Here is a 27,492-nt window from a genome sequence, read left to right on the forward strand (position 1 = left end):
TCCACCGTCCTGGGGAGCGCATGGCATAGACTGAGCTGGTCGAGACGCCGTTCTCCATTGGGAGGGGCAACGCGCCCGAAGGTGTCCCATTTTCCCGCAAGTGTAACACTGGATTTGACTGAGGTAGGTGTCATTTCGGGCGGGAGGTGAGTTTCGCCCCGACACCGGGCGGTGCCGGGCAGCGGTCGCCGCCTCCGAAACCTCTTTGTCTGGGTCCCCGCTCTCCGAGGCCTCGGCTTTAGCTTCTGGCTTTTTGGTGTCCTTGTTTCCACCCGACGCCTTCTTTCCAGGGGTTAAGTCACGCCCCAGCAGTACAGTCTCATGCGCTTGTACTCGGTCCATTAGATCACTGAACGCCAAGGCTTGTCCGGGTACTAGGCAGCCGCTGACACGTACAGACACCGGATGCAGAGGCAGGAGCCCCCTCAATAGCTGGGTAGTGCGCAATCCGTCGGCATCCACCTTCGGTACCATGCCCTTTCTCACCAGGGTCCACAGATCCAGATGCAGACGTCTGAGAAAGTCGGACACCATTTCTCCCTCTTTCTGGGCCAACGCGTGAAACTTGGTCACCGAAGCATAGTCGTCCACAGGGGCTCCATAGGTCTTGGTAAGGCAGTAAAGGAGTCCCGCCGCGTCAGCGTCCGGGTGATAGTCCCGATAGCAGTGCACCATATGGGACGCTGGGGGTCGGAGACACTCCACGATACGCTGTCGACGGACGGCGTCAGTGCAGGACCATTCAGGCAGTACCTGTTCCGTGTGATCCAGCCACTCTTCAAATCCAACTTCTCCCTGAGGCGTGGGTTTGTCACCTGAGAACGCCTTTAGCTTCCGGTATTGGTGGGCCTGTGTGAAGTGATGGATGGCCTCTGCGAGCACAGGGATAGAGGCATTATCCATTAGGCTGCCCCCGGCGGGGGAGTAGGCATCTAGTCGGGGCATACTGAGTCTATTCAGGGCGGGCCTCAGGACGGACGGGGTAAATGAAGTGCCCAGGCCCATTGAAGCAGGCCACCGAGAGTGCAAACTGTTTTCAGGGGTGCGGTCGGAGCCGCTGGTGATGGCACCTAACGAGCTGGGGTACCCCCTCTGGGGGGTAGAAGCGGCCAGTGGTTCGTTGGGTTCCACTTGCACTATGGGGCAGCGTACGCCGGGGGCCTCAGGCAATAATAGTACCAAGGGCAGAGCCTCGGGGCATATGTCCTGTTCAGTGACATATAATATTTTGCGCCACAACTGGTCCTGATCATAGTAGTGGTCTTGCACTCGGGCAGTGTCCATAAGCGGGAGTTTTCTGACATGGTCTGTCACAGTGCCGAGTGAGAGAACGTCGGGGACATGCCCCAGGCTAAAAACACGTGCCAGAGGGACCTCATGCCGCTGGGCCCACTTGCGCACCTCAAGCGGCGACGGCACAGACATGGTGGAATACTTGTTGCACAATTGAGAAAAAAAATCATAGGGGCACCCCAAGTCTGATATCTCAGCAGCGCCTCCAAATGTAGCCCTTTTTCTGAACACCTTCTTAAGGGACTACTAGTGCTGTACTTAACCTGCGGCTCCAGGAGATATGAGCCTCCGCTAGCTGGGAGCCTGGGGTAAGGATTCTAGCGCAGCGCCTCCACCTACCCAGGATCCCCGTTACGTAAGATCGCCCTGGGCAAGAAACATACCAACAATGCGTGCAACCAAGTTTACTGTGTCTAAGTAACCACGTCTTACCCCCTACATAACATCACACATAACTTATACTATACGTTAAAGTCCTTGTACTACGCGGCTCGACCGCATCCCTAGTGGAAGTGTCCTGTAAAACAGTGGCTCGGCCACGCTCTATAGAGTGTTGTCCTTGCAATAGGTTAGCTAATATACTCAGTCCGCTAGCCACTTGCTAGTGTCCTACTAGAGTTATTCCTAAGGCGAGATCAGCGCCTGATGACCGGTGTTGGTGCACTTGAGTTACAATTGTACCTTCCGGTCACGGCGGTGACCGGCGCCTCTTCGCAAAGGGTCCGCTGCTCCTCCTCGGATCCTCCGGACGTCGAGGTGTCCAGCCATCTGATCCCAGATGACCGTGACTGTCCACAACTCCGTGCGCTGTCCCTATCTAAGGTGACAATGCTCTCCACTATCGGGCGTCCCTACAGTACCGCAGCCTACGGTGACTCAGGGGGAAATCTCTTATGGGCCTGGGGAGTAATAGTCGGCCTATGCAGGTGGGTCACGGACCCCCTGCACTCGCACTACCTCCTCTCACTCGGTCTCGAGCTCCTCTGCCCAGCGTGGTCGCTGCCCCCACACTTCCTGTTCCTGTTTCCAAAATCCCAGCCCTCTCATTGGCTCCTAGCGTCAGGTGCTTGCCCCAGAGCTCGCGGGAGTTGCCGTCCATATCAGAGCCTTTCCTTATTGGTCCTGCGTTCGCGCGCTCCCCTTACGCAGGCGCGACCTTACGACCTTATCAGTGTCCTTAGCGATATTGCGCAACAACATGGCGGCACCCTGTATACCGTGCCGTCACGGAACCTGCCATACACACGCAACGGGTTTTTAGCACACCCTTACACTTATATATACTATCCAATGTAAACGCCCCTGTAGCCGGGTAGGGAGGGTTACACTTTTAGTATCCGTAACAAAGCTCTATCCTCAATCTCCTCTTACCTCTCCCATCGTACTTTCAGTGTCTCTTCTGCCAACACCTCCTCCTCTATCGATCTCTCTGTGGCGGTACCCCAGGATCTCTCCTCTTTACACACTCTCTTTAGGTGACCTAATTACATTTCTTGGGTTCAAATATCACCTCTATGCTGATGACACAAATTTCCTTTCTGCCCCTGACCTTACACCTGGTATACAAACCAAAGTCTCTAAATGTCTCTCCGCTATATCATTCTGGATGGCCCTCTGCTGTCTCAAACTTAACATGTCGAAGACGGAGCTCCTCATACTTCCTCCCAAACCTGGCCCTACTGCCCCTTCTACATTACTGTTGGTAGTATTATCACACACACAGTATTACAAGCACGCTGTCTAGGAGTCACAATTGACTTCTCCCTCACATGCTCTCATATTCACAATGTAGCTAAAACCTGTTGCTTTTTCCTCCGCAATATCACAAAGATACGCCCTTTCCTCTGTTACTCTACTGCCAAAACTCTGGCTCAGACCCTCATTCTCTCCCGTCTTGACTACTGTAACCTCCTGCTGTCCGGCCTTCCTGCCTCTCACCTGTCTCCCCTACAATCTATCCTAAATGCTGCTGCTAGAATCACTTTACTCTCTCCTAAATCTGTCTCAGCATCTCCCCTGCTGAAATCCCTCTCCTGGCTTCCTATAAAATCCTGCATTCCTTACAAAATTCTCCTCCTACCTTTTAAGACTATACACTCTTCTGCCCCTCCTTAAATCTCACCCTAATATCTCACTATACCCTCCACTGCCCCTCCTACGGCCTAATTTTGCACTATACACCCGCCCAGCTCTTGCTTTCTGCTCAAGGAGGTCTTCTGTCTACCCCTTTTGTATCGAAAGCCCTCTACCACCTAAAATCTCACTCACTGCCCCACAACTCTGGAATGTCCTTCCCCTCAATATCCGACGAGCACCCTCTCTATCCACCTTTAAGACGCATCTTAAAACACACCTCTTTATGGGTAGCTCCGCTGGCTGATACTATACATCTCATATGCACTGACCCCCCTGCAGACACACTTACCAGAACACCCTCTTACTGTCTGTACATTCTCCCTACTTAATACTTACATTGTAAGCTCTTCGGGGCAGAGACTCCTTTTCTGAATGTTTACTTTTATGTATGAAGCATTTATTTCTATTAAGTCCCATGTATTCCTGCTGTAACGCGCTATGAACATGAATAGCACAATATAAATAAAGATACACATACACATGCTGCCCGTTTTTCATCCTGATCACAGACTTCATTGTAAAATCTTCCCTTGTTTCTTATTCAAGGCCAGCACTCAGCGGGGGTATTTTGAAACCCGCCGCCCCTAGGCACATAGATATGCCGGCCGTCTCCTTTCTGCCGCCCACCTCCTCCTTCCGATTCGCATCGTCGTATGACGCCGCGGATGACTCCAAAGTGATGTCACACGGCGTCTCGTTGCCATGGCAACGCGACGTCATTTCTCGCCGTGTGTCATATTGCCATGGCAACGAGACGCCATGTTGGTGACATCCGTGGCGTCATTTGACGCTGCTAATCGGAAGGAGGAGGAGGGCGGCAGAAAGGAGACAGCAAAGAGGCGCCTGGCATATGTAAGTGACTTCCCCTCAGGCCCGATAGGGCTGAGAGCGCGGCAAATGTACATGGGGGCGGACATTTTTGCCGCCCCAAAAATGTAGCTGCCCTAGGTCCGGGCTCAACGGGAAATCTGCCACTGCCAGCACTGTTATAGTATGCAGCAATACCAAGGGGAAAATATATGGCAGGTCTGTCACCTTTCCTCAATGCTAAACTCCACCTCCAGCACCTCCTTCTCCTGAGGAAACAGAACACAAGGAGATTAGACGATATAAAGTGAGGCCTTACACCTTCCCAGTAACACACAATGACTTTTAAACATGCTGTCCACATAAAACAAAAGGAAACCCAAACAAACATTTCCTCGCTTTCATCTACCCAACATCCGCTACTAATGATAAAATAAGCATTTAATCACACATTCCTTCAAGGACAGGTAATGGTGGCCATTTTATAAGCGGTTCAGCGCATAAAATAGCCCTAAAAAGAAAAGACTCCCAATAGAAAGAAGGACAATGTTTTGTTAAGAGTTTACAACACATTAAAAAAGTTATGGTGGGTAAAAAAAAAAAAAAGTGACAAAAACTGTCCACTGTACTGTAAATAAAAATCCCGCATGTGCACACTCACACGTCTCAGGCAGGTCTGCAACCTGCCCCTCCCCATTATCTCTTCGCATACCGTGCTTCCACTGCAGCCAGGGATTCTGGGTACTGTTATGCAAATGAGCACACAGTGTCACTCTTTACTTCTTATCCATTTTAACATGGGACCCCTATAAGCTTATGCCTGCCGCATTACACAGCTTTCCAGCACAGTCTGGGTTAAAGAAGTGCAAAACCAGTAACCTACTCACAGACAGCTTTTTCAACCTTTTGGGTCTCATCAGCGCGAGGTTCGCCAGCAACCAGCCTCACACCGATGAGACCCAAAAGGACGAAAAGCTGTCTGTGAGTAGGGTTACTGGCTTTGCACTTCTTTAACCCAGACTGTGCTGGAAAGCTGTGTAATGCGGCAGGCATACGCTTATAGGAGTCCCATGTTAAAATGGATAAGAAGTAAAGAGTGACACTGTATGCTCATTTGCATGTCATTTCCCAGAATCCCTGGCTGCAGTGAAAGCACGGGAAGATATAATGGGGAAGGGCAGGATTGCAGACCAGTCTGAGACGTGCGAATGTGCACACGGGGGATTTTTATTTGCTGTACACTTACTACAAGAGGTGAGTGGAAGATACAGCGCAGTAACGCGGGGAATGTCATACCTTTGGGTTGAGCTGAAACACGCGCTTAGTGATCCGTCCAGGCTTAATATTTCCCACGTCAAACACGACCGAGGAGAGCTGGTCATCAAGCATGACATCCCGGTCATACAGGGTCAGCTCGAGAATGTTCTACAAGGAGACAACACGCCACCAAACATCAGGGAATTGTTACCCAACATCAGGGAATTGTTACCCAACATCAGGGAATTGTTACCCAACATCAGGGAATTGTTACCCAACATCAGGGAATTGTTACCCAACATCAGGGAATTGTTACCCAACATCAGGGAATTGTTAACCAACATCAGGGAATTGTTATCCTACATCAGGGAATTGTTACCCAACATCGGGGAATTGTTACCCAACATCAGGGAATTGTTACCCAACATCAGGGAATTGTTACCCAACATCAGGGAATTGCTACCCAACATCAGGGAATTGTTACCCAACATCAGGGAATTGTTATCCTACATCAGGGAATTGTTACCCAACATCAGGGAATTGTTATCCTACATCAGGGAATTGTTACCCAACATCAGGGAATTGTTATCCTACATCAGGGAATTGTTACCCAACATCAGGGAATTGTTACCCAACATCAGGGAATTGTTATCCTACATCAGGGAATTGTTACCCAACATCAGGGAATTGTTATCCTACATCAGGGAATTGTTACCCAACATCAGGGAATTGTTACCCAACATCAGGGAATTGTTACCCAACATCAGGGAATTGTTACCCAACATCAGGGAATTGTTATCCTACATCAGGGAATTGTTACCCAACACCAGGGAATTGTTACCCAACACCAGGGAATTGTTACCCAACATCAGGGAATTGTTACCCAACATCAGGGAATTGTTATCCTACATCAGGGAATTGTTACCCAACATCAGGGAATTGTTACCCAACATCAGGGAATTGTTACCCAACATCAGGGAATTGTTACCCAACATCAGGGAATTGTTACCCAACATCAGGGAATTGTTACCCAACATCAGGGAATTGTTACCCAACATCAGGGAATTGTTACCCTACATCAGGGAATTGTTACCCTACATCAGGGAATTGTTACCCAACATCAGGGAATTGTTACCCAACATCAGGGAATTGTTACCCAACATCAGGGAATTGTTACCCAACATCAGGGAATTGTTACCCAACATCAGGGAATTGTTACCCAACATCAGGGAATTGTTACCCAACATCAGGGAATTGTTACCCAACATCAGGGAATTGTTACCCAACATCAGGGAATTGTTATCCAACATCAGGGAATTGTTATCCAACATCAGGGAATTGTTACCCAACATCAGGGAATTGTTACCCAACATCAGGGAATTGTTACCCAACATCAGGGAATTGTTATCCAACATCGGGGAATTGTTACCCAACATCGGGGAATTGTTACCCAACATCAGGGAATTGTTACCCAACATCAGGGAATTGTTACCCAACATCAGGGAATTGCTACCCAACATCAGGGAATTGTTACCCAACATCAGGGAATTGTTATCCTACATCAGGGAATTGTTACCCAACATCAGGGAATTGTTATCCTACATCAGGGAATTGTTACCCAACATCAGGGAATTGTTATCCTACATCAGGGAATTGTTACCCAACATCAGGGAATTGTTACCCAACATCAGGGAATTGTTATCCTACATCAGGGAATTGTTACCCAACATCAGGGAATTGTTATCCTACATCAGGGAATTGTTACCCAACATCAGGGAATTGTTACCCAACATCAGGGAATTGTTACCCAACATCAGGGAATTGTTACCCAACATCAGGGAATTGTTACCCAACATCAGGGAATTGTTATCCTACATCAGGGAATTGTTACCCAACACCAGGGAATTGTTACCCAACACCAGGGAATTGTTACCCAACATCAGGGAATTGTTACCCAACATCAGGGAATTGTTATCCTACATCAGGGAATTGTTACCCAACATCAGGGAATTGTTACCCAACATCAGGGAATTGTTACCCAACATCAGGGAATTGTTACCCAACATCAGGGAATTGTTACCCAACATCAGGGAATTGTTACCCAACATCAGGGAATTGTTATCCAACATCAGGGAATTGTTACCCTACATCAGGGAATTGTTACCCTACATCAGGGAATTGTTACCCAACATCAGGGAATTGTTACCCAACATCAGGGAATTGTTACCCAACATCAGGGAATTGTTATCCTACATCAGGGAATTGTTACCCAACATCAGGGAATTGTTACCCAACATCAGGGAATTGTTACCCAACATCAGGGAATTGTTACCCAACATCAGGGAATTGTTACCCAACATCAGGGAATTGTTATCCTACATCAGGGAATTGTTACCCAACATCAGGGAATTGTTACCCAACATCAGGGAATTGTTACCCAACATAAGGGAATTGTTACCCAACATCAGGGAATTGTTACCCAATATCAGGGAATTGTTACCCAACATCAGGGAATTGTTATGCTACATCAGGGAATTGTTATCCTACATCAGGGAATTGTTACCATACATCAGGGAATTGTTACCCAACATCAGGGAATTGTTACCCAACATCAGGGAATTGTTATCCAACATCAGGGAATTGTTATCCAACATCAGGGAATTGTTATCCTACATCAGGGAATTGTTACCCAACATCAGGGAATTGTTATCCTACATCAGGGAATTGTTACCCAACATCAGGGAATTGTTACCCAACATCAGGGAATTGTTATCCTACATCAGGGAATTGTTATCCTACATCAAGGAATTGTTATCCTACATCAGGGAATTGTTATCCTACATCAGGGAATTGTTACCCAACATCAGGGAATTGTTATCCTACATCAGGGAATTGTTACCCAACATCAGGGAATTGTTACCCTACATCAGGGAATTGTTACCCTACATCAGGGAATTGTTACCCAACATCAGGGAATTGTTACCCAACATCAGGGAATTGTTACCCAACATCAGGGAATTGTTATCCTACATCAGGGAATTGTTACCCAACATCAGGGAATTGTTACCCAACATCAGGGAATTGTTACCCAACATCAGGGAATTGTTACCCAACATCAGGGAATTGTTACCCAACATCAGGGAATTGTTATCCTACATCAGGGAATTGTTATCCAACATCAGGGAATTGTTACCCAACATCAGGGAATTGTTACCCAACATCAGGGAATTGTTACCCAACATCAGGGAATTGTTATCCTACATCAGGGAATTGTTACCCAACATCAGGGAATTGTTACCCAACATCAGGGAATTGTTACCCAACATCAGGGAATTGTTACCCAACATCAGGGAATTGTTACCCAACATCAGGGAATTGTTACCCAATATCAGGGAATTGTTACCCAACATCAGGGAATTGTTATGCTACATCAGGGAATTGTTATCCTACATCAGGGAATTGTTACCATACATCAGGGAATTGTTACCCAACATCAGGGAATTGTTACCCAACATCAGGGAATTGTTATCCAACATCAGGGAATTGTTATCCTACATCAGGGAATTGTTACCCAACATCAGGGAATTGTTATCCTACATCAGGGAATTGTTACCCAACATCAGGGAATTGTTACCCAACATCAGGGAATTGTTATCCTACATCAGGGAATTGTTATCCTACATCAGGGAATTGTTATCCTACATCAGGGAATTGTTATCCTACATCAGGGAATTGTTACCCAACATCAGGGAATTGTTATCCTACATCAGGGAATTGTTACCCAACATCAGGGAATTGTTATCCTACATCAGGGAATTGTTATCCTACATCAGGGAATTGTTATCCTACATCAGGGAATTGTTATCCTACATCAGGGAATTGTTACCCAACATCAGGGAATTGTTACCAAACATCAGGGAATTGTTATCCTACATCAGGGAATTGTTATCCTACATCAGGGAATTGTTATCCTACATCAGGGAATTGTTACCCAACATCGGGGAATTGTTACCCAACATCAGGGAATTGTTATCCTACATCAGGGAATTGTTATCCTACATCAGGGAATTGTTACCCAACATCAGGGAATTGTTACCCAACATCAGGGAATTGTTATCCTACATCAGGGAATTGTTATCCTACATCAGGGAATTGTTATCCTACATCAGGGAATTGTTACCCAACATCAGGGAATTGTTATCCTACATCAGGGAATTGTTACCCAACATCAGGGAATTGTTATCCTACATCAGGGAATTGTTACTCTACATAAGGCAATTGTTACCCAAGATAAGGGAATTGTTACCCAAGATAAGGGAATTGTTACCCAAGATAAGGGAACAGAGGATGCCGCCATTATTGACAGCAAAATAAAATAATATACATTACAAGAAAAAAGGGGGGGGGGGGATACGAGCACTGCAAAAAAGACACTCTGGCTAGGGCATGTGCAAAAACGTAGAAAAAGGCTTTATTGTGGCTGATACGCCATTAAAATTACATGTTCACCGTCCTCTGACGCGTTTCGTTCCCAACGGAACTTTATCAAAGAGTATTCCTTGTGTCTGCCCGACTCCTCATTTATAGCCCTAATTGTTTAATTGAAGCAGGTGGAGGGTGTTGCCCATGTATGGCATCACATGTTAAGTCATTGCATTATTGCAGTCCCATAGCTAATATGTTATTGCCTCATATATGTAATGATGTATAATTACAGCACTCAGGGGGTTAAGAAATACTGAAGAGGCATAACTATGAGTCCTCAATTTCATCTTGGTTCTAACTACAAGTTGTTGTGGCAGTATATAAGCAGCTACGATCGTACCTACACAGGCATATAACGTTGGAGTCTGGTTTCTACAGGAATATGATACAAGGAGAATACATAAGTTTAAAACAATATAGGATACTTGCAAAGAATCCATTATAAAAGACTTCCCCATAGCAGAGAAAGACACCTATTAAAATAAAATAAAATCAAATCATCAAGACTGTTAATTGAGACAGAATAAGGATATTTTAAACAGATATAAACATAAGTACAAAACAAAGAAGAAAAACATATTATAGCAAAATAAACAAATACATGAAAAAAATGAAAAAGAATAATAAGAAAAATTATTAAAAACTATTGTGGACAACAGACCCTCCTACATTATTATAACTAATTACAGATAATAATGCTCTTATCAGAGACTGTAGAGTGGAGATTTGTTATTTTATTATTTTAGAGGTGAGGAGCTACATTTAATTGCATATAGGGGTTATAGAAGAATACCTCTTACATAACCTGAAGCTACATAATTCTACTTTTATATTTTTGTTACATTTTTGCTTATATAATACCCTCTTAAATGCATAAGGAATAGTGTATATCATGTTATACTTCTAATTCCTATTGGGGTTATATTTATAATTATAATTATTAATATCTGGTTTTGTTTTTATCGGTTCCTCACTCTCAACTCTTTCCACCCTTAACTGTCATTTACAGGAAATGGACCAGTTCCCAGTCTACATTTAATCCAGAGGGGTGGAGACTATTCATACAGTAGATCCACATCATTTCTCTTTTATTCAACTGTTTTAGTCTGTCCCCTCCCCTCTTTGCCACTGGTACGTGTTCCAGGCCTGAAAAAGAGAACCCCTCAAGTCCACCCTTAGGGCACATATTAAAGTGTCTTGGAACGGGGTGCAACGTGTCATTTTTCTTTATAAGCCGCACATGCTCTTGGATTCTGAGCTTTAGAGCTCTTGTTGTGCGTCCGATATAAATCATGTTGCACCTACACGTAATCATATACACCACGTAGCTGGTATTACAGTTGATAAATGTCTGTATTTTCTTGGTTCCCTTCGGTTTGATACATTTAATCTCTTTCAATGCATTTGAATATTGGCAGATATTACACCGGCTGCATTTGTAGAAACCTTTAGGTATGTTTCGTATACCATCGGAAACCTTTGATGAAAACAGACTCGGTGATAGATACGCTGCCACAGATTTAGCTTTGCGGAAGACTAGTTTTGGCCCTTTCTCAGTGATTGATTTAAGATCTTGGTCTAGTTTGAGCGTGTCCCAGTGTTTCTCCACTATTGATCTAATAATGTGTGATTGTTTACTCTGCTGAGTAATGAAGAGTGGTAATGGTGTACCGCCTTCCTTACCCCACTGATTCCTTCTGCCAGCATTGTGCCAGCATTGTGCTCCACGGAAGAGAATTTTGAAGTACAGTCTAAAAAACTTGTTGCAAGATTTGTGGAGAGAGGATACAAAGAAAAAGAGCTTTTAGACACTCTAAATCTGGTTAAGACCATGAAGAGAGAGGATCTACTCTCCGCAAATGCTGGCAGAAGGAATCAGTGGGGTAAGGAAGGCGGTACACCATTACCACTCTTCATTACTCAGCAGAGTAAACAATCACACATTATTAGATCAATAGTGGAGAAACACTGGGACACGCTCAAACTAGACCAAGATCTTAAATCAATCACTGAGAAAGGGCCAAAACTAGTCTTCCGCAAAGCTAAATCTGTGGCAGCGTATCTATCACCGAGTCTGTTTTCATCAAAGGTTTCCGATGGTATACGAAACATACCTAAAGGTTTCTACAAATGCAGCCGGTGTAATATCTGCCAATATTCAAATGCATTGAAAGAGATTAAATGTATCAAACCGAAGGGAACCAAGAAAATACAGACATTTATCAACTGTAATACCAGCTACGTGGTGTATATGATTACGTGTAGGTGCAACATGATTTATATCGGACGCACAACAAGAGCTCTAAAGCTCAGAATCCAAGAGCATGTGCGGCTTATAAAGAAAAATGACACGTTGCACCCCGTTCCAAGACACTTTAATATGTGCCCTAAGGGTGGACTTGAGGGGTTCTCTTTTTCAGGCCTGGAACACGTACCAGTGGCAAAGAGGGGAGGGGACAGACTAAAACAGTTGAATAAAAGAGAAATGATGTGGATCTACTGTATGAATAGTCTCCACCCCTCTGGATTAAATGTAGACTGGGAACTGGTCCATTTCCTGTAAATGACAGTTAAGGGTGGAAAGAGTTGAGAGTGAGGAACCGATAAAAACAAAACCAGATATTAATAATTATAATTATAAATATAACCCCAATAGGAATTAGAAGTATGACATGATATACACTATTCCTTATGCATTTAAGAGGGTATTATATAAGCAAAAATGTAACAAAAATATAAAAGTAGAATTATGTAGCTTCAGGTTATGTAAGAGGTATTCTTCTATAACCCCTATATGCAATTAAATGTAGCTCCTCACCTCTAAAATAATAAAATAACAAATCTCCACTCTACAGTCTCTGATAAGAGCATTATTATCTGTAATTAGTTATAATAATGTAGGAGGGTCTGTTGTCCACAATGGTTTTTAATAATTTTTCTTATTATTCTTTTTCATTTTTTTCATGTATTTGTTTATTTTGCTATAATATGTTTTTCTTCTTTGTTTTGTACTTATGTTTATATCTGTTTAAAATATCCTTATTCTGTCTCAATTAACAGTCTTGATGATTTGATTTTATTTTATTTTAATAGGTGTCTTTCTCTGCTATGGGGAAGTCTTTTATAATGGATTCTTTGCAAGTATCCTATATTGTTTTAAACTTATGTATTCTCCTTGTATCATATTCCTGTAGAAACCAGACTCCAACGTTATATGCCTGTGTAGGTACGATCGTAGCTGCTTATATACTGCCACAACAACTTGTAGTTAGAACCAAGATGAAATTGAGGACTCATAGTTATGCCTCTTCAGTATTTCTTAACCCCCTGAGTGCTGTAATTATACATCATTACATATATGAGGCAATAACATATTAGCTATGGGACTGCAATAATGCAATGACTTAACATGTGATGCCATACATGGGCAACACCCTCCACCTGCTTCAATTAAACAATTAGGGCTATAAATGAGGAGTCGGGCAGACACAAGGAATACTCTTTGATAAAGTTCCGTTGGGAACGAAACGCGTCAGAGGACGGTGAACATGTAATTTTAATGGCGTATCAGCCACAATAAAGCCTTTTTCTACGTTTTTGCACATGCCCTAGCCAGAGTGTCTTTTTTGCAGTGCTCGTATCCCCCCCCCCCTTTTTTCTACTATACCTCTCATCGGGACGGACGCACGCAGTGGAGCGGAGCTATTCTCTGTCGCACAGGATACGGAAGCAGCAGCAGCAGGTACATCCGGGGGTCACAGGTCGCTGCGTACCTCGAGGGCTGCCAGAAAGGACCGCCAGTGGAGGACAGGATCCCCGGACAGGAAGCAGCTGTACGGAGTGCTGCAGGATACCGCAGACCACGGAACACAGAGAGGCCCACCAGAGAAGGGACCGCCGGTTGGATACACGCTCACCGGTCAGGTTAGAAGGCTTCATGTCCGTGTGCGGGTCATTTAACCCACTGCTATAGACTGACTGCATACTGCTTATCATTCATTACCGTTTACCTTAGGTAACAGAGTACTCCGCTTGTCTAATACTAAGAAACAATTCAGACTTGCCAGCAAGGTTTTCTTTAGAGCACCCAATTTAGGGGTCATCCCCTTACTTACCCACTAATATACATTACAGCCTATTCGTTAAAATGCCAGAAGCGATAAGTCCTCACCGTATGTAATAAGAATTATCTATGCAGAGAGATCGCTACTACAGAAAATCATTTGCTGGCGCTTTATGTGACGAGTGTCCGGTCGGATGCTATTTGACCTGTCTCTTGGAAAGAGAGAGGGGGACATTCTCGCTCTTTAAGGAACAGGTCCCATTCAATTCTTCATGTAGGATTAAGCGCGTTATTACTAGGAGAGTATTTCCCTACATAGAAGTATCGAGGCTTATTGAGAGCACCAGGCCTGCATTCTATGCCCTTTATTTTGGTATCCCGATATGTTGAATTTTGATCTCACGTATGTAATGTTTTTAATGATATTCATATACTAATGGAAGGATGTGTATTTGTTCTTCAGTTTCCTTACATAAAAAATAAAAATCCCACGTGAGCACATTCACATGTCCCAGACAGGTCTGCAACCCTGCCCTTCCCCATTATCTCTTAGCATACAGTGCTTCCACTGGAGCTAGGGATTCTGGGTAATGACATGCAAATGAGCACACAAGTGTCACCTTTTGCTTCAAATCCATTTTAACATGATCCCCTATAAGCAGGGTTGCCACCTTCTACTGAAGGCCAACCCAGAGGAAAACAAAAAAAAACCCTTACTTGGCGATGTGGTGCGGCGGCGTCTCCCGGCATCCTGCTGCAATTCCCCCTCCAACTGCAGTGAACATGGCTGCGCGGCGTCGCATTGCCATGGCAACGTGACGCGGCGTAGCATCATGACGTCACGTAACATCCGGTTGCCATGGCAACGCGGCGTCATTTGACGCCACGCAAACTGCAGTTTAAGGGAGAATTGCAGGAAAATAACAGAGTATGCCGGAGACGCTGCCGCATCACACCGCACCCCGCCGCCACCCGGAGATTGACAACAGCAACCCGTAGGTAAGTGCCCAAAACCCGGAGTCAACCCTGCCTATAAGCTTACGCCTGCTGTATTTCACAGCCTTTCAGCACAGCCTGGGTTAAAGTGCAGAGCCAGGAACCCTACCCACAGACAGCTGTTTCGACCTTTTGGGTCTCATCAGTGTGAGACTGGTTATACTGGCTTTGCAATGTGCAGCTGGGATAGGTTTCCACCACACTTACAGAAAAAGGAAACTAAATCCGCTATGGAGGTGCACAGACCGTTCTATGTCACCGCACGCAGTGTTTTAGGGTTTGTACCTTAATGGCTCCGTGTATGCGATAGTGAAATGTTTCATTCCACTCCGGGTCGCTGCAGTTGTAAACGACCCCAGTCCTGGAAGCGAGAGGCGAGGCAGTGGGGAGTCTTAACTGCACATAGCAATCAGCCTTGGACACTGAGGCAGAAAAAACAGAAGACAGAGAATGAAATTATATATATATATATATATATATATATATATAAATATAGCAAATGGAAATATACTGTATGCTCATTTGCATGTCTTAGGCAGGTCTGCAACCCCGCCTTTCACCATTATCACCCAGCACTTCCACTGCAGCAAGGGATTCTGGGAAATGACATGCAAATGAGCACACAGTGCCACTTTTTGCTTCAAAAACCATTTCCAACATGGTTCCCTATAGGCTTAAGCTTGCTGCATGGTCACAGCTTTGAGCACAGCCATGTTTAAAATGGTTTTTGAAGCAAAAAGTGGCACTGTGTGCTCATTTGCATCTCATTTCCCAGAATCCCTTGCTGCAGTGGAAGTGCTGTGTGATAATGGTGAAAGGTGGGGTTGCAGACCTGCCTAAGACCCTTGCCCGAGTAGTCCCTGCCCCCGCTGCCTCCTTCCGACAGGGCTGACTACGTACGGTGACGCGTCAGCCAGCCGATGCTGCAAGAATCTTGTGGATTTCGGCGTTGATGCGTCACGTGGTACGCGAGTCAGACAATGGGGAGGAGGGGAGGAGCTAGGTGGGAGGCGCCTTGGGCGGGGAGCAGGGAAGGAGCTGCGTGTTATTAAAGTGTGTGTGTGTGTGTATGTGTGTGTGTGTGTGTGTGTGTATATGTACGTGTGTGGGGGAGTGGACGGCACCACAATCAGAGCCCGCCCCCCTCCCTCCCACTCCCGCCCCCCTCCCTCTCCGGCTCCCTACAGACCGCATATCGCGGTCTGTGTCTGTCAGCGCCCCGCCTGTCTGCAGTGCGGGCGCGCTGACTGAGGGAGCGGGGCCTTAGCCTAAGACATGAGAGAAGAGAGAAGAGGAGAGAAGAGAGAGTTGCAGGTATATACTAAATACCTGCACTGACAAGTGTGACATCACTAAGGTGGGTTTATTAATCCATGGAACACATATATATAAACAGCTGAACCCCGTTATAGCGCGACCCGTTATAACGCGAATTCGGTTATAACGCGGTTTTCACGTGGCTCCCCCACTGCACACTGCACACACTCTCACTGCACCACTGCACACTCTCACTGCACCACTGCACACACACTCACTGCACCACTGCACACACACTCACTGCACCACTGCACACACACTCACTGCACACACTCTCACTGCACACTCTCACTGCACACACTCTCACTGCACACACTCTCACTGCACACACTCTCACTGCACACACTCTCACTGCACACACTCTCACTGCACACTGCACACACCACACTGCACATACTCCCAGCACTCACTGCACACACTCCCAGCACTCACTGCACACACTCTCCCAGCACTCACTCTCACTGCACACTGCACACATTCTCATTGCACACACTCCCAGCACTCACTGCACACTGCACACTCCCAGCACACTGCTCACAGCACACACTCTCACTGCACACTGCTCACAGCACTCGCAGCACACTCTCACAGCACTCAGCTCTCAAAGCACACAGCACACAGCACACAGCACTCACAGCACGCTCTCACAGCACTCACAACACACCTCCCACTCCCCCTCCCTACCTTTGGTGTCGGCTGCTGAGATCGGAGCGGAGCTGGCATCAGGAGGAGGGGGTGGGGGTGTCGGGAGGAGGGGGGTGTCGGGAGGAGGGGGGGGTGAGTGAGGAGCAGGCTGGGACTCGGAGGGCCGCGTGGGCTATGCCGTGGAGGGCCACTAGGTGTGGGGGCCTGGGGGGGGGGGGGGGGGGAAATGGATGCCGGTGGTAGGAGGTAAGGAGCAGGTTGCGGCTGGACTCGCCGTTGCTAGGGGACGTGTAGGGCTTCCGGCCACCTCTTCCTTCCTTCTCTCCTCCCTCCCGATCAGGTGTGCGGCGGCCATTTTTTTTAAAATTAGCGCGACCCCGGTTCTAGCGCGGTCGGATCGGGTGGCCCCCGAGGACCGCGCTATAACGGGGTTTAGCTGTGTATATATATATATATATATATATATATATATATATATATATATATATATATATATATATATATATATATATATATATATAGCTAAACCCCGTTATAGCGCGGTATATATATATATATATATATATATATATATATATATATATATATATATATATATATATATATACCCTTGGCGAATCAGTACTCCTGAAGAAGCCATCTACTAAGTTATTATGCACCTAATGAGATTCCCCTGTACTGCTTCGGGGGGTGGGGGGGGTGTGAACATTTTAGCATGCTGGGTATGCAACGCCATCGGGAAAAAGACCCTCTCGGCGCAATAAATTTGTATAATACATACAGGCAGAAAGGAGTCTGTAGTACTGTATGTATATCTTTATTTATATAGCGCTATCCATGTACACAGCGCTTCATAACGGTAACCCATGTGACTTAGGAATATAACACGCAATGTTAATAAGCTATTCAGACATAAAAGTAACATTAGGAAAAGGTGTCCCTGACCCAAAGAGCTTGTAGAAGTGGATAGGATAGAAAACACAATATATATATATATATATACAGTGTTCGACAAACCTATACATTTGCTCGCCCCGGGCGAGTGGATTTAACCCCCGGGCGAGTAAATATTGGCCCAAGCAGCACACGTTTGGTACTAGGTGGCGAGTAGATTTTTTTGTGTGGCGAGTAGATTTTTTGGTGATTTGTCAACCACTGTGTGTGTGTGTATATATATATATATATATATATATATATATATATATATATATATATATATATATATATAATGTATATATATATATATATATATATATATATATATATATATATATATATATATAAACCATAATACTGAGTTAAGTTATGGTGAGTAAAAAAAGTGACAAAAACCCTCCACAGGAAAGCAAATATGCAAATATAGCTGTATGCTCATCTGCATGTCTTAGGCAGGTCTGCAACCCCGCCTTTCCCCCATTATCACCCAGCATACAGCACTTCCACTGCAGCAAGGGATTCTGGGAAATGACATGCAAATGAGCACACAGTGTCACTTTTTGCCTCAATAACCATTTTTAACATGGTTCCCTATAGGCTTAAGCTTGCTGCATGGTCACAGCTTTGAGCACAGCCAGGGTTAAGGTGCATACCCAGAAAACCACCCACAGACAGCTGTTTCGACCTTGATGGGTCTCATCAGTGTGGGGTTGATGAGACCCATCAAGGTCGAAACAGCTGTCTGTGGGTGGTTTTCTGGGTATGCACCGTAACCCTGGCTGTGCTCAAAGCTGTGACCATGCAGCAAGCTTAAGCCTATAGGGAACCATGTTAAAAATGGTTATTGAGGCAAAAAGTGACACTGTGTGCTCATTTGCATGTCATTTCCCAGAATCCCTTGCTGCAGTGGAAGTGCTGAATGCTGGGTGATAATGGGGAAAGGCGGGGTTGCAGACCTGCCTAAGACATGCAGATGAGCATACAGCTATATTTGCATATATATATATATATATATATATATATATATATATATATATATACACACATACACACATATACGTGGTCGAGTAGTGAAGATGTTCCATGCCTGAGTGACATTGTTTCATATGAAGTATATATAAAGGGCAATGAGAAATGAGATGTTTATCTGCTTCTTACACAGGTCAGCGCCGTGAATATTCCTCGCTCTCAGCACCTTCACACTCAGGTTATAATGCGGATGAGTTTCCCTCTGCAATGAGAACACGGCTCTTTCCATAAGTAACACCCCCATTATACCCTACACGTACACGCTGGCAGAGGTGTGTGCAGGATATATCTAAACATAACTCCGTATTTTGCTTTGTTTTTCTAAATGTCCATTTTCATTAAATACATACCCTTTATAATTACCACTAATTACATTCCATTTATAATTATATAAATGTTATAATTGCATTTATTACATACCCTTTATAATTAACATTAAATACATACCCTTTATAATTACCACTAATTACATTCCATTTATAATTATATAAATGTTATAATTGCATTTATTACATACCCTTTATAATTAACATTAAATACATACCCTTTATAATTACCACTAATTACATTCCATTTATAATTACATAAATGTTATAATTGCATTTATTACATACCCTTTATAATTAACATTAATTACATACCCTTAATAATTAACTTTAATTACATACCCTTAATAATTAACATTAATTACATACCCTTAATAATTAGTATCCATCACTTCAGTGAACAGTGCGTGTAAATGCGTGTGCTCACTTCTGTGTGTGTGAAAATTACTGGAGAGGCACAGCAAGGACACGGGGCGTGCAATTTAAATGTGTCTCGCGGTGACAGCGGAGGTGACATTATTTTTGATTGTTGCAATTTCATACATATTTTCTTAATACCTATGTAATACATATTTGTTGCAATGTCATACACATCTTCATTAGGCTGAGTCCAGGGTCAGTGCCGTGCTGAGGCGCGCTGACGCTTGTCAGTGAGCTCCTGCAGCCGCAATGAGAGCGGCTTTAGCAGGGGCTCGCACACGCGTCCGCAAGCGTGCGGAGGCGTAGGTCTTACCAAATTTCTAGTTTGAGCGCTCACGGGAGCGGTTCGCCAAATGAGGGCGAACCAGCTCCGTGACTTCACTGGCCCGCCCCCCGACACGCCCCCGGACGGCGCGCGAACTAAGGTCAGGGAAAGCACCCGCTTTCCCTCAGCCTCCGCAGGGCTGGAGTCACCATGGACTCAGCCTTAGGTCATGAATGAATATGGTCTCTTGTTAGGGAGGGATATGTAAGTTATATCTCTCGCTTTATACATATAAATCAGTGACATTTCCTAATGAGGGACACTGCCTCCCAATGGGTGACTCAGCCTCCCAATGGGTAACTCAGCCTCCCAATGGGTGATTCAGCCTCCCAATGGGTGACACTGCCTCCCAATGGGTGACACTGCCTCCCAATGGGTGACACTGCCTCCCAATGGGTGACTCTGCCTCCCAATGGGTGACTCTGCCTCCCAATGGGTGACACTGCCTCCCAATGGGTGGGTGACACTGCCTCCCAATGGGTGACTCTGCCTCCCAATGGGTGACACTGCCTCCCAATGGGTGACTCTGCCTCCCAATGGGTGACACTGCCTCCCAATGGGTGGGTGACACTGCCTCCCAATGGGTGACAGTCACTTACTGGAAGGAGTCCCTTGTACATGACAGGCAGGTGACTGCTCCTTGCCGGGACCCCTGCTCCGGCTGGTCCCGCACTCGTTTTGGCTCCTCCCCCTGTCACTCACCCTCCAGCTTCTGGGTCTCCTCCCCCGCTGCTGCTGCTGCTGCTGCTTCTTCTTCTCCTCCTCCTCTCCCCTCCGCAGGATGGCCGCGGCCAGAGCCGGCAGAGCCCGGAAGGACAGGCGGCTCAGAGCGGACAGGTGCATGAGGATTCACCGTGCGGCGAGCTCCGGGGAGGGGCGGGGCCTGCAGGGGAGAGGGCGGAGAATGCAGGTGAGGGCGGGGCTGCAGGGGAGAGGGGCGGGCCTGCATGTGAGGGCGAGGCTGCAGGGGAGAGGCGGGGCTGCAGGGGAGAGGGGCGGGGCCTGCATGTGAGGGCGTGGCTGCAGGGGAGAGGCGGGGCTGCAGGGGAGAGGGCCGGGGCCTGCATGTGAGAGGGGCGGGGCTGCAGGGGAGAGGGGCGGGGCCTGCATGTGAGGGCGTGGCCAGCAGGTGAGAGGGTGCGGGTCGAGCAGAGAGCCAGTCACAGGGAGGGCGGGCCCTATTACATGTGGGCGGGGTCAGGGTCCTCTTGCAGGAATTACGCCTCGGGGGGAGAGGGCGTTCTTAATACAGATAGAAACATTTCATCAGGTATATACACAGCATCTCTCCCTCTCAAAACGGGACAGGCACTCAAATGTAATACGCTGACTCGTATGCTTTACATTTCAGCTCCCAAGGGAGCTTTTAACAAGAGCACCTTGATACAAACTTCATTGGGAGCCGAAACTTAGAGAAGCCCTTTAGATTGCAAGCTCTTGGGAGCAGGTCCGTGCTGTGTACTAATCTTCGCTACCCATTGTACAGCGCAGCGGAATATGTTGGCGTGTTAGAAATAACGAGTAATGCCAATTTCTATCAGACCGACCGATCATAGGGAGTACCTGGAATGAAACAAATTGTGTTTGCATGCATCGGCAACACCTTAACCACTCTACTACGCCCGTTGTGTTAACATTCATGCAATAAATGTTCTGTATGTCGTGACATATAAAAAAGTGCAAACTGTGTAGCGCTATTCTAAATATAAATGATATATATCAAAAGTTAACACACATACATTATATATATATATATATATATATATATATGAGTTATAAAAAATTATTTCGTGCTTGAAGTGACCTAAACACCCACCAACACCAGCCTAGAATGTCTGCTGCCACGATCGAGCAGGTGAAGGACAGCAAAATGCTATATTCTGTACATGTTTTAACTCGAAGCAAATGTTGCAATCTGCCTATGTATCCGGTCAGTCTGGTTTAGAGCAGGCCTGGGGCAGGACTGCCAATGCACTGCACACTCTCCAGCACTGAAGGAGATAAGATACAGTGGACGAGGGCGAGAGGGCGAACTAATACAGGTTTGGTTCAGAATAACAGAAGCGTGTTACATCTTGTCCAATCTCCACTGCCCGTTTGATTAAAAACTGGAAGGACATCTAAGGCTACCGGGCTATGATTCACCCTCACGCCCTCCGTCTGTACCTGTTTAGCAAGTACGGTTATTTTTTTTTGTGTACTTTGAAACCTTCATTTAATGATCTACTTATTACATATAACACACAGAGTGTAAGAAAACCGATTTTCAGCTGCTCTCTGTTGGAAAGTCTGAACACAAGCTTGTCATTTCCACCCTTTCGATTTTCCTGGGTTGAAGAAATAGGGTTTTTCAGAATAGGGGACAAAAAATGCCACCCTACAGAAAGTAAACATGCAACATTGTATAGCGATTGTGAAACCTCGCTCTAGAACTTTGTGACAAGAAGGGAGTCAGCTGTACTCTTTTCTTTACATTTCCCCACCTTGAAACTTGTCTGATAATAAAAAGTAATAAAACCAGGAAGATGAACCCAATATAAAAAAAAAAATTAAATCAGTTGCAGCCTCACGCTGGTGCTACACGCACCGTTACCCCAGCCAGGTCTGTTACCGACACAGAACATCGTGTTTTTTTTTAATAACCAACTAAATAAAACCAGAGACGTTTCATACCTTGAAGACTTTATTTTTACGTGTACGAGTTGGGCAGCCCAGACGCTGCTCCTCTCACACAGATTTCAAGTGGGCGCCTTTTGTAAGTGTGGTTAACGTATAAAAGAAAGTCGTTTATTTCACACCCTGGTGAAATCCTGCAAGCTCGGGGCAGAAAAAGGCTTGTAAGAGATGCCCACTCAAGATTAACACTTCCACTGCTAGAAAGCAATGCGTTGCAGGCAGTGAAGAGGCTACAAAATTGCTGTCCCACTGCAACCCTCCCCCAACCCCACCCCCTCAAACCATATTATATACACACACACGCACATAATTCATTTAGAAATTACTTTCCTTTTTTTTTTCTGGGTCAAATTCTCCATTGAGAAATCTCCCAGCGCTTGTGTCTATTTGTATAATATTTCCAGACATGTTTCAGGGTGTAGAAAATGGCTGCCTAACTGGGCCCCTCAGTCACTGCGCCAGTGGAATCGCTGCTTCGTTCATTCCTCTGTAAGGAATGCAACTGGTATGTTCTGTCGTATGAATAATTATAGGGTGACAATTTGTGTTAAGACCATATCAAAGGGGCAGTGCATATGCTTTTATAGTCTCTAACCCCCTAGACTAGGGGTTCTCAACTCTAGTCCTTAATCTCCCTTCCTCCCTCCCCCACAGGTTAGGTTTTCGGGATATACCTCCTTCAGCATAGGTGGCTCAATCAGTCGATGCTTCAGCTGTCGCTGTTTGAGCCACCTGTGCTTAAGCTGGGATATCCTGAAAACCTGACCTGTTGGTGGCTCTCGAGGACTGAAGTTGGCCGCCCCTTGACTGTGTAACCTGACACAGTCCTTCAATGCAGTGACCATAGTAGGGAATCTGTGACATGCTCTGTGATGCGCAGTCACTGCATATTAAATATATCCTACATTCTAAAACAAAGGCTACATCAGACGCCCTCCAAACACAGCATGCCAGTAAAGAAGCAGCCCCCCCCCCCCTCTTAATGTTTGCTATTTCAGCATCAGGGGACCCCCTGGTTCCAGAGACACATACCTGTTCAGGTAGTGCCAGTTTCACCCCCTCCAGGAAAAACAAGATGGCGGTGTAAATCGTCCATGTTACGCTGCAAAATCGGAAGCTGCAATGTCACCTGTCACAGTTTCCTATTGGCTCATGTGATGAGGGAGACTGAAATATGCGCTACGAGCCACATTGCGTATGCCATTTAATTGCTCCAGCAATTAACAGGTTAACACAGGGGTGGGCAACTCTAGTCCTCAAGGGCCACAAACAGGTCATGTTTTCAGGATATCCCTGCTTTAGCACGGGATGCAATCAAAGACTGAGCCAATGATTGAGACACCTGTGCTGAAGCAGGGATATCATGAAAACATGACCTTGGGGGGGGGGGGGGGGTTGGGGAAAGAGGAGATCTTGAGGACTGGAGTTGCCCACCATTGGTATATACATACACACACACAATATAAGTTCTGTACACACAGTATAAAGTGAAATGATTGACATCTTGCATGGACCCGGCAGCAGCTAGCTTTGTTTTGTGAGGCCACGTCGTGCAGAGGTTCCTTCGCCAACACCGCCTCCGCCTTCCGTCCCTATATTACACTGCAGGGACCTCTGACCCTGCAAATCCCACAAGACTCAGTCCTTGTGATACTCTCCATCACTATAGATTCATGTAGGGTTGATTCCCAAGTGTACGTGCGGTGCAGGCCTCTCCAGAACAGAGTCGAGGAGGCGTGATCCTGTAACAGTGATACCCACGGGGACAGCCTCAAAGTGCAAGAGAATCCGGAGTTAGAAGCCCCGATTCCAGCGTAGCCAAATCGTACCGGCACACACGGGACGGCACACCAGAAAAGGTGTCTGCAGCGGCCCCAGCACCTGGTGGCGGTGAGCCCGGCGGGAAGTCTCTTCACAACTCTGACACGTGTTCAGGTGTCCACAGAGCCGACATCCTTAGAGCAGAAATAATGCACCACCACAGCGTTGGGATAACGCGCAAAGGCACTGCGGTGGGAGGGAGATCACACGCGTGTAAGTACAAGATAAAACATGTGTGTATTTTTACTTTGTTTAATTTAAGGAGCAATCCAAGCAATATCCTGTGTGTGTGTTAAAAAAAAAAAAAAAAATCATGTCTATAGTAAATAGTTATATTATTATTTTTTAATTTTACTCTTAATGCCATTTTTATGAGTTTTAATACACTGCGCATTCTTTGATTTCTATAGCAGGTTTTTCCCCACCTCCCCAGCAGTGCAAGATCTGTGTAACATTTTCCTGTTTGTGATAATTTGTTGCCAATGTTCCCAGCAGTTTGAGCTGCAAACTGTAACAATAAACGTTACCTTAATAATATCAGGATACATTGTAGCTGCTGAGTCGCACCGACTGAGGATTGATTGAAACTGAAAGCGCCATTTAGTGAACCCTGGGACGACGAATCGACCAGCAGCTTAAGTAATTAATATTCAATACAGGTAATCAAAGGCGTCATATATTATATTTGTCCGTTCTGTTTGGATCCAATAAAAGCCTATTTTTCATCTGACCTACCGAGTATTTTTCCATTTGGATCATTGCCGTTTTTCTCTCCCCCCTCCCCCTTCCCTCCTCTCTCCCCCCCCCTCCCCCTTCTCCACTGGCTTATATCATTTTTTTTTTTTTTAAGTGCCACTTTATTTTATTTATACAATGTTTTACTAGGATGTAATACATAGCGTTACCGCTCGTTTTCACGTATGTCCTGGGGATTGGGGATTAGATCGCCTCTTTAATGGGTCCGTGCACAAACGGGACCAAAGTGCCCAATTGCCAGAACCAGATTTATATCTTGGGGTCTCCCTCCTGGTAAAACATTTTGTAAGCAAAGAAATAACGTGGACAACAGATGGAAAACTAACATACCACAGAGGTTTCATTTTCTCCCTTTCTGGCACTTTTGAAAATCTTTCGTCCCAAGCAGAGGGGACAGTTGTGGGGGCATTTTAATCAGAAAAAGGACACTGCTCCATGTTTGCAACAAACCCCCTCCAACTGCAGAGCCCCCAGGGTATATGTGCGGTGCCCCCTAGCGGAGCTCTGTATGCAGAACGCAGGGATAACACACCCACCTGTTTCCAATCTTCTTCTTGCACACGCTGCAAACCTTCTCCTCCGTGATAACGCATTTCACCTGCTGGTGCGAGATCCGCTCTTCCTGCACCTGACGGATGCAAACGCAGAGCAGCGCTTACCACAAAACCTCTAACACAGGGGCGGCCAACTCCAGTCCTCAAGGGCCACCAACAGGTCAGCTTTTGACTGCACCACCTGTGCTGAAGCAGGGATATCTTGAAAGCCTGACCTGTTGGTGGCCCCTGAGGACTGGAGTTGGCCACCCCTGGAGTAAATGAACCCCCTCTCCCCAAATAAAAACACAGCGTTCCAAGCCCAGCAGCGCCTGTCGGTGAGGGAGGGAGAGTGTGCGTGTGAGTGTGTGTGTGTAACAGGGCAACAATCTTTTTTAATCCTTGGACTTGGAAGTATTCAATTTTTTTCGTGCCAGGGCAGCCTTCTTTTTATCCTGCTCTAACAGGGATTGCACCGTTAACTGCTGCAGTCACGAAGACATTTCTCATGCCCTTGTGCCAGCTGGACAGAAGGATAGAACACCCGCCTGGGTCAGAACATAGAAGCCAAACAGGGGATCCCATACGCTGTACAGGAAATACTGAAAAGGTTACTAAAAAAAAAAAAAGCTGCTCTAAAACAAGACTTCATGTTATGAAGTTGTGAGGAAGATTTAGGGCCCCGTTTACTAAATGGTGTCAATCCTCATTCATTTGAATGGGATGCAAGGTGCCTTATGGCTTCTCTCCTGTTGTTATGTGGATGTGTGGAAAGTAGGAACCGGTGCTCCAGTGGCCTTGGCAATCAAATAAAGTAAATTATTTTAATGGGACCCTCTTACAATAAATGTACTCCGATTACCACCTCCGCTGGAGCGCCACATCCTACTTTTTGCACATCCAGTTATACCTCAATTCGTTTTGGGATTCCAGAGCACCAGTGGCGGAGCTCCTGATTTTTGGGAGTACACCTACGGCTTTCTTCAGCCTTCACCCCCCGTTATACCAGAAGAGCCAGGAATACTTTGGATCGCTGGGAACCTACCCTCAGGAACTCGGCATGAAGCAGGTTCTTGAGAATCTGGTTGAACCTTTTCCTCTGAGCGTTTTCCTCAAGCACTTTCTCCAGAAAGATCTGGATCTCACAGATACGGGTGTTTGCCGGGAGTAGGTTTATGGCCTGTGTAAGAGATTGAAAGAAACCAGTACAGAACTTAATGCACCCACATGGATTGGGAATGGAGACATTTATGGACACACAGAATCTTTTATGCTTAGACTGACCACAGCCGAAGCGCGAGGGACTCAACCTATCCGGGGTTGTGCAACAAGATCACGCGTACTTGGCAACACACATAATAGCTGCAGATAACTCAAACAATTTTTGAGATGGTAGCCACCAATCTCAGCTCGGAATGAACCAGAACCAACCACAGAGCTCTGTGAGCCAAAGAACATTTACACGTCAAGATTCAGACTAAAGAGATAAAGATCAACAGGAACAACCCAAGCTTGGATTGTACACCCAACAGCCTGCGTGGGGAACCAGATGACATCAAGAACCTCAGACCAACAGCTGTCCTGGACCACAGCAGTCATACTCCACTGCACCATCCTCAGGGCTGTCAACCAATCCATAGATCCGAGCAAGTTTCAGTAGAACCTGAAATC

At 45.8% G+C, this 27,492-nt stretch overlaps 1 protein-coding gene and 1 long non-coding RNA gene across 2 annotated transcripts in view; both read right to left on the reverse strand.

Moving 5' to 3' along the window:
- The window catches only part of PLA2G4F (phospholipase A2 group IVF), a 45,397-nt gene extending 24,466 nt beyond the window's left edge, over nt 1–20,931 (reverse strand). The window contains exons 1-5 of the mRNA XM_075613151.1: nt 20,738–20,931; nt 19,094–19,166; nt 15,323–15,459; nt 5,533–5,661; nt 4,465–4,505 (exon numbers count right to left, since the gene is read on the reverse strand). Coding sequence (XP_075469266.1) covers nt 4,465–4,505; nt 5,533–5,661; nt 15,323–15,459; nt 19,094–19,166; nt 20,738–20,878 — 521 coding nt within the window. The 5' untranslated portion in view covers nt 20,879–20,931. The remainder of the gene's footprint in view (nt 1–4,464; nt 4,506–5,532; nt 5,662–15,322; nt 15,460–19,093; nt 19,167–20,737) is intronic.
- A 1,769-nt stretch (nt 20,932–22,700) lies between these two features.
- On the reverse strand, nt 22,701–27,450 carry LOC142502343 (uncharacterized). Its single transcript, XR_012803744.1, has 3 exons — nt 26,867–27,450; nt 25,825–25,916; nt 22,701–24,718 (listed from the first exon to the last, which is right to left on the reverse strand). It is a non-coding gene; the product is annotated as an uncharacterized LOC142502343 (long non-coding RNA).
- Nucleotides 27,451–27,492: the final 42 nt, after the last annotated feature.

Source organism: Ascaphus truei, chromosome 9 (genome assembly GCF_040206685.1).
Source record: "Ascaphus truei isolate aAscTru1 chromosome 9, aAscTru1.hap1, whole genome shotgun sequence".
NCBI lineage: Eukaryota > Metazoa > Chordata > Amphibia > Anura > Ascaphidae > Ascaphus > Ascaphus truei.